Source organism: Chenopodium quinoa, unplaced genomic scaffold, assembly GCF_001683475.1.
Source record: "Chenopodium quinoa cultivar QQ74 unplaced genomic scaffold, ASM168347v1, whole genome shotgun sequence".
NCBI classification, from domain to species: Eukaryota; Viridiplantae; Streptophyta; class Magnoliopsida; order Caryophyllales; family Amaranthaceae; genus Chenopodium; species Chenopodium quinoa.
Window position 1 is genome coordinate 323,550 of NW_018743218.1, and position 9,168 is coordinate 332,717.

The following is a 9,168-nucleotide window of genomic DNA, read 5'->3' on the forward strand; positions in this document are numbered from 1 at the left end:
TGTTTTTCACTGAAATCCATGTATGCCAAGACTAGATTTGTAGATGATGTTGCAAGCTCCATAAGGCATTTCTATAAAAAATCAAATAAATAAAATAAATAAAAATAAAATAAAATTGATTCATAATAATGGAAAGAAGCCAAGAGCATCTTGAATACTTAAAGGAGTCCCAAACTTTAGAGCAAAATCATGATCAGCTTGTTAGAGTTTTCTTTTGCTAACAATTACAGCATCATTTAACACTACACCTGGATCCTTAAATCCATTTCCCCAATAGCTAAAAGTCCTTTCATGTAGTAAATTAAAACATAGATGCTCATTTGTCAAATGAGCAATCAATTTTTTGCTCATTTACCAAATGAGCAAATAGTTGATTACTCATTTATCAAATGAGCAAACACCTACACATGTTAATGAGGAGGTTTTCCCATCTGAGGTGTTTAAAGCTAATCAGATTTATGTTTAAAGCTAACCAGAAGATGTATCTTAGGGAGGATAGGAATTGGGCTGATAACAACTCGCACACCCCCAACCTTTTAAACCCCTACTCTTTCATCGCACGACAATCCCCAAATTCACAAAACAACAATACAAATTCACAAATTAAGTAAAAGATAACAAAAATTAGGGAAAAAAAACAAAAACAAAAAATGAGCAAAGTCATATAAAAATGAGAAAATTAATATAAGTTTCCAGAAAAGTCATATAAATACCTTCTTCAGATCTTGTTCAATTTCTTCATTTTTTGTATGAATTGGATCAGATTGTTCCTAAAATCAAGCAAAAACAAAAAAAACAAAAAAAAAAATTACATAATTGTGTAATTTTCATCCAAATCACACAGTATTAAATGAGAAAAAATTAATTGCTCATTTGACAAATGAGCAAATATTTTTTTTGCTGATTTAGGAGGTCCATTAATGTGCTATAAAGAGCACCACATTGCATCATTTTCCTTAAAGCAAGATTTGTTTCAATTCAATTCTTCAAGCAATGCCAAAGACATAGAAAAACTAAGTATTGGTTACAAGTGAAATACCAGTTTTGGTTGTTTGCTGCCAGAAGGACCAACAAGCTTCTGATTTTTATAAAAAACTCCAAGCCTCTCCTTAAAAATTTCCAATTTCTCACGACTTGACAACATATTGGTTGTCCAACCTTTGAGAACTGGAGTTTCTCGTTTGGCTCTAACTTCCTCAATGACAAACTGATCAACGTATAAAAGCTACAAACAAGTAAGATAGAAAAAATTAGTACATTAAAATTAAACAAATAAAAATTAATACATAGAATAGCTACAAACAAGTAAGAAAAAATAATTAGTAAATTAAAAATCAACAAATAAGTAAAAAATAGTACATTAAAAAAACAACAAAAATTAAAGTAATACCATAAGAAACAGTAAAGACCCAGGAAAAGAACGAGTTTGACGTTCTTCCCAGAAAAGCTTGGCCTTCACAAGTGAATCAAGGATATACTTGCACCAATTCAAGTCCTTTATTTTATCAACATCAAAAGAAATGTGAGAATATCAGAATTGATATTCACATTTTGTTTCCCTGAAAAAAAAATGAGCAAAACAAAAGAAAAATGAGCAAAAGGAAATTTAAATGAACAAAATATAATATAAATAAGCAAACAAAATTGAAAATGAGCAAACTCCTATAAAATTTAAAACCATGATGTTGACTCTCCACCTTTTCCTGATGATATAATTAATTTATAATATAACTTGAAATTTTTCGACAAGTATGTTAATATGAAGTATGTACCAAATCCTATTCCAAATTTGTTCACCCATCTCATCATTGACTAACAACAATAATCCATCAAATTATACAAACTACTTAGATAGCCCAAAAGATAAATACATAGAACAAAAGATAAATACATATATATATATATATATATATATATTATATATATATATATATATATATATATATATATATATATATATCTTATTCTGAAAGTGTCAATAGTCTCTATCTAATGATGTATAGTTTCAAGTAACTAATTCTATACATATATGACCAACAACTTAGATAATATAATTGCTATATATAGCACACAACTGCTAAGTGCTAACTATAACTAAAAATAAGCAAAATAAAAATAAAAAGTTTACCATCCATCAATGTAGAAACGTATAGCACTACAAAGTTCCTTTTGAACATAAGATCAGCTAAGTTATGCTCTTTCAGAAAATCTTTCAGCTCCCCTATTTTGATAGAGAGTGAGTTGCTTTTGAATTGCTTCTTCCATTGCTAAATCACTTTCTTATCTCTGGAAAAATTATTTTTGTCAATTTCTATGCCACCCATTGGCAGCCCAAGTACTTGATGCACATGCTCTTCAGTGATACAAAAAGGTTCAGAATCTGGAATGTTTAAAGAGCATGTGTTAGCATCAAAGTGATGAACCAACCATAAACCCAGCTGCAAAGGCAGTTGGGTCACCTTCAAGAACTCCATAGACCCGAATCCTATTGCTCTAATAGCTTTTAACTGATTTTCTAAACATTTTTCAATAACTTGAACTATGGATGAAGGGGACATCCGACTATGTAATGTCCCATAAACATGAGACTTCAAATCTTCCCCTTCGTTGCTGGATTTCGTCTCCTCCAGCTTAATCTTTTGTTTTTCTTTCAATCCTTTTTCAACCTTTTTACCTTTAACCTTAGTACCAACTAATACCTCTGATGAACCAACATTAGGCCCTGCTGAACCAACATCAGCAGCAGGCCCTATTGAACCAACATTAGCAGCATGCTCCTTTTCAAAAGACTCCTGCTCATACAAAACAATTAAAAAAAAGTAAATAATTAGTTGGTAATTTTATACAAATGAGCAAAACCATAGATACTCATTTGTCAAATGAGCAAAAACATAGACTTAAATGAGTAAATTCCATTTACTGCAAGACCATAAATGACAAAACGAACAGGAGAGAATGAGTAATTATGGAGTACATTTCATTATATTTATTCTCTGATATTAGATTTTTGTTCTGTTATTAAAGCTTAATTTCAAATGAATTAAGCTTTTTATACACATAAACAAGGCTAATAATGCTTTTTTTTTCCTGAATGCAGCAAATTTGTCATTGAGATCTTAAGCTGGAAAACACTCTCTTAGATGGCAGTTCAGAATCGCGTCTCAAAATCTGCGACTTTAGTTACTCTAAGGCAGGGAAACTCCTCTAAATCTATCATTTTGTTTATAATCAATTACTAATCATGACTAATCTTTGTTAATTATAATAGTCTGCAGTGCTACATTCTCAACCAAAATCGACGGTAGGAACACCGGCCTATATTGCCCCAGAAGTCCTTTCCCGAAAGGAATATGATGGAAAGGTAGTGTAACAACTAGTGAATAGTGATAGAGCGCTCTAGAAAAGCTCAGTAAGGTCAAGAGATTAAACAAAATTCAGCAAGTTAGGTAGACTACATGACATAAAGGTGCAATTACACATCATGGAGGACCTTACAAAAGACTCGGAACCATCGACTTTACTGGTTAGATAATATAACACATTCAACACTCCCAAATGAGCAAAAACAATTAAAAAAAAAGTAAATAATTAGTTGGTAATTTTATACAAATGAGCAAAATCATAGACTCATTTGTCAAATGAGAAAAAAACATAGATGCTCATTTTTTAAATGAGCAATCAAACATAGATGCCCTTTAAGTGACAAGCAAAATTTTTGAGCAATGTATCTTGTCTGCAATAGTATTGTTGCTATTAAGGTTGTGCTATTGAAAATAAGTGTTTGACAGTTTGAGCATATGACGACTAGAATTATTTTCCAAATTTTACTCTCGCCTGGGTTTTAACATACTCATATCTGAAATCCTAACAGCTTAACATTCAAGGGTCCAGCAGACAAGATCATATTTGGATGGCTTTTTGAATAATTTGACTCAAGCAGTTAAATGTTTTGTGCAGGTGAATGTCACAGCGGATCACAGAATCATCTACGGGGCTGACTTAGTTGCCTTCCTCCAGACCTTTTCAAATATCATCCAAAACCCAGACAGTTTAACAATGTAGATCACAAAAAGAATATCGAAAGATAACATTACCTAATTTCTAGCCTTGAGTTAATGTTGGACAAGAAGCAGAGGAGCTATTACTTTTATACAATACTAGAGGATTGTCAGAACAATATGGGCTACATCAGAATGCAGTGACACCTTCAGGATTAGCGCTTTGCTGCTATGTTTCTATCATAAATAAATAGATTTTTTTGGTTTTGATAGCATCTTACTGTACTATCACCATTTATTTATCAATTTTACAAATTGTTGTTTCCGATACTAAACAAACAACATTTTACAAATTTTTGAGAAATTACATAAAACGAAAATCAATCAAAAATCGCAACAAAATCAATCAAAAATCAGAACAAAGTAAACGAAAATTAACCTAAAATCAGAGATGAGCTAAAATTAAACGAAAAGCAAAACAAAAATCAATCATAAATCGCAACAAAATCAAGCAAAAATCACAACAAACAACATAATATCGCAAATACAAAACCAAAACAAGAACAGTTAGTAAAACCAAAATTCAGGCAAAATAAAACTAAAATTTACTGAATAATCACTCAAGAAAACGAAAATAAAGCTAAAATCAACAAAAAATAACAAAATAAAACATAATCGACACATTGCATGTTAAATTAATGAGCTAAAATCGGAAAAAATTAAACGAAAATCAAAACGAAAATAAAACAATGAATGTAACCTAAAATTAATTGAAAAATAGCAAATGTATAAACAATAGACTCACACTAACGAAAATTGATGAAGATTGAAGAAGTTGTGATGAAAAATCAGAGAGCAACAGAGTAGAACACCGTAGAATTGAAGGAGGAGAGAGAAAAATGAGCGAAAAAGAAGAAGCAGGAGAGAGAAAAAAAACGTAGGAAATAAATTTTGAAATAAATTTGTTTTGTTTTGTTTGTTTTACCGGGTTGTATTATGACCCTTGGATGTAATTGATCCAACGGTTGTAATATATCCTCACGTAAAATAGGGTTCTCACATAAGGGAGGGTGGTCTCATATGATCCTATTCCTATATATATATATATATATATATATATATATATATATATATATATATGTATATATATATATATATATGTATATATACACATATATATATATATGTATATATATATATATGTATATATACACATATATATATATGTATATATATATATATATATGTATATGTATATATATATGTATATATACATATGTATATATACATATATATATACATATACATATATATATATACATATATACATATATGTATGTATATATACAATGTATATATACATATATATATATATATATACACACATATATATATATACATATATATATATATATATATATATATATATATATATTTCATCGTAGTTCTTAATTTATAATATTGTTTTATATATCAGTGAATCATGTCAAACCTTGCAAAACTCGAATTTGTTGCTCTTGATATTACTGGAAACTATCTGTCTTGGGTGTTAGATGCTGAAATATATTTAGATGCAAAAGGACTTGGTGATACTATTAAAGAAAATAACACTGCAACAAGCCAGGATAAGGCTAAAGCTATGATATTTCTTCGCCATCACCTTCATGAAGGCTTTAAGACTGAGTACTTGACTGTTAAAGACCCACAAGTCCTTTGGAGCAATCTAAAGGAAAGGTATGACCACCAGAAAACTGTGATGTTACCAAAAGCTCGTTATGACTGGTTACATTTAGGATTACAAGACGTTAAGTCTGTGAGTGAATACAACTCAGCCATGTTTAGAATTACATCATAATTAAAATTATGTGGAGAGAAAATCACGGATGCAGAAAATGTTAGAAATAACATACTCTACTTTTCATGCAAATAATGTTGTCCTGCAGACACAATACCGTGAAAAGGGTTTTTCAAAATATTCTAATTTGATATCTTGTCTCCTTGTGGCTGAGCAAAATAATGAACTATTAATGAAAAATCATGAATCACGCCCAACTGGCTCTACTCCATTCCCTGAAGCGAATGCGACATCCCATAGTGGGAAAGAGAAAAAGGCTAGAGATCATGCCAGCAGTCGTGGTCGAGGTCGTAGTCGCGGCCGCGGATGTGGACATGATCGTGATCGAGGTGGTCATTTTAAGAACACATACTCTCACCAAAAGTGGGACAATAAAGATGGAAATAAGAACGAGAAGGATAAATATGAAAATATATGCTACCGTTGTGGAGGAAAAGACCATTGGTGTCGTGTGTGTCGTACACCAAAACATCTAGTAGACCTTTATCAACAATCAATCAAACAGAAAGGAAAGAAAGTGGAAACAAATTTGGTGTACGAGGATGGCGAAGGTGATTTTGATTACGGTGATACAACTCACCTGGAAGCGGCTGATTTCTTTCCTAATCCTGAAGAAAATAATTGAATAAATTATGTCCCATTGGCGAATAAACTCTATTAATTATCTTGCATTTATTATAGAATTTTATCGTAGTATTATGACTTTATGCTTTATGGAACATTTGTTTTTGGACAATTTATGTTTTTGTACATTTTTATGTTTTGCATATTTCATTATTATCAGTCATTTATTAATTTAAGTTATTTGGTTTAGTTAATCTTATTTTAGTTCCTTTAATTCTATCAGAATATGAATCCCTTTGGAGCTCAATCATCGATCAATGGTGAAGATTTATGTCTAGTTGATAGTGCTACCACTCACACCATACTTAACGATAAGAAATATTTTTCACAATTGGCGATGAAAGAAATTAGTGTGAGTACAATATCAGGTAGTACAAAAATTATAGAAGGCTCCGGAAGAGCAAATTTATTATTGCCTAGGGGAACAAAATTGGAAAGTATTGATGCATTATACTCCCCTAAGTCCCAAAGAAATTTACTAAGTTTTAAAGATATTCGAAAAAATGGATATCATATTGAGACAGTAAAGGAAATAATGAATTCCTTCAAATCACGAGTATAACTCAAGGTAATAAACTTATTATGGAGAAATTACCTACATTCTCCACTGGTTTGTACTATACAAAAATCGATACAATTAAATCACATGCTATAGTAAACCAGAAGTTTACTGATGACTTCAAAGTTTAGCATGACCGGTTAGGCCATCCCGGTTCATTAATGATGCGAAAAATAATTGAAAATTCATGTGGACACTCATTGAAGAGCCAACAGATTCTTCATAATAATTTTTAATGTGCTGCTTGATCAATAGGCTAGTTAATAGTTAATACTCCGGCCATCACCAGCTAAAATAAATTCCGAATCAATGACTTTTCTAGAACGTATACAAGGGGATATATGTGGACCAATTCATCCCCCGTGTGGGCCATTTAGATATTTCACGGTTTTAATAGATGCATCAACTAGATGGTCACATGTATCATTATTATCAACTCGCGACTTGGCGTTTGCAAGACTACTTGCTCAGTTGATCAGATTACGAGCACAGTTTCAAAACTTTACTATTAAAGCTATTTGTCTTGATAACGCTGGTGAATTCACATCCCAGGCATTTGATGAATATTTCATGTCAATTTGGATTAGTGTTGAACATTCTGTAGCACATGTTCACACACAAAATGGTCTTGCGGAATCGTTAATTAAGCGTTTACAATTGATTGCTGGACCATTACTTATGAAATCTAAGCTCCCAATTTCTGCTTGGGGGCATGCTATATTACATGCAGCAGCAGTAATTTGCATCAGGCCGACAAGTCATCATAAGTTCTCCCCATCATAATTGGTTTTTAGTTAGGAACCAAATGTATCCCTTTTGAGAATATTTGGATGTGTAGTATATGTTCCAATTGCTCCACCACAGCGCACTAAAATGGGCCCTCAAAGAAGACTAGGGATATATGTTGGATATGAATCTCCATCGATAATTAAGTACCTAGAGCCAACGACTAGAGATTTATTTACGGCTCGTTTTGCAGATTGTCATTTTGATGAATCAGTTTTTCCAACATTAGGGGGAGAAAATAAACAACTGCAAAAGGAAATTGGTTGGAATGAATTATCATTATCTCATCTAGATCCTCGTACTAAACAATGTGAATTGGAAGTCCAAAAGATAATTCATTTACAAAACTTAGCAAATCATTTGCCAGACTCATTTACTGACCCAAAGAAAGTGACAAAGTCACATATACCAGCTGAAAATGCTCCGATTAAAATTGATGTCCTAGAAGGACAAGCCCAAGTTGCAAATGATTCTAAAGCACGCCTGAAGCGTGGTAGACCCATCGGTTCCAAAGATAAAATCCCTCAGAAGAGAAAAGACCTTAGACATGATGGAAAAAGATATTCGGGTACTTGACAATGAAGAAATTTCAACAAATTCTATCATGTCTGGAATTACATGGAACCGAAACCAAATCGACGTCGATGATGTTTTTGCATGAAATGTAGCATTAGATGTCATGAATGATGATGAGGATCATGAGCCAAAATCCATTGATGAATGTAGATAAAGAAGTGATTGGCCAAAATGGAAAGAAGTAATTGAAACTGAATTGAAATCTCTCAAAAAAAGAGTAGTATTCGGACCTGTAGTCCGTACACCTGAAGGTGTAATATTAGTGGGATATAAATGGGTCTTTGTACGAAAAAGAAATGAAAACGGTTATATTGTAAGATATAAGGCCCGATTAGTTGCACAAGGATTCTCATAAAGACCCGATATTGATTATGAGGAGACATACTCTCCTGTGGTGGATGCAACTACTTTTAGATTTCTAATTAGTCTGGCAATAAGAGAAGGACTTGGTTTACGCTTGATGGATGTAGTCACAGCTTACTTATATGGCCCACTGGATAATGACATATACATGAAACTCCTAGACAGAAGCAGCAAATGGAAGTTCTCGAGAACAGTACTCAATAAATTGAATAGATCTCTATATGAATTGAAATAATCAGGGCGCATGTGGTATAATTGACTAAGTGAGTACTTGTTGAAAGAAGGGTATAAGAATGACCCTATATGCCCATGCATTTTTATAAAGAGATTTGTATCAAGATATGTCATAATTGCAGTATATGTTGATGATTTAAGTATCATTGGAACTCTTAAAAAGATTTCAATAA

At 31.9% G+C, this 9,168-nt stretch overlaps 1 protein-coding gene across 1 annotated transcript; it reads left to right on the forward strand.

Moving 5' to 3' along the window:
* The first annotated feature begins 5,481 nt into the window (after window positions 1–5,481).
* LOC110734764 lies at window positions 5,482–6,478 on the forward strand. The gene is made up of 2 exons (XM_021914912.1): window positions 5,482–5,811; window positions 5,942–6,478. The coding sequence occupies exons 1-2, from the start codon at window positions 5,482–5,484 to the stop codon at window positions 6,476–6,478; spliced, it is 867 nt and encodes a 288-aa protein (XP_021770604.1).
* The last annotated feature ends 2,690 nt before the right edge of the window (window positions 6,479–9,168 follow it).

Excerpts from the sequence above, each read along its gene's own strand:
- LOC110734764 (XM_021914912.1), top strand. The coding sequence starts at position 5,482 with ATGTCAAACCTTGCAAAACTCGAATTTGTTGCTCTTGATATTACTGGA. Across the intron at positions 5,812-5,941 it reads GATTACAAGACGTTAAGTCT|ACACAATACCGTGAAAAGGG; the intron begins GTGAGTGAATAC and ends GTTGTCCTGCAG.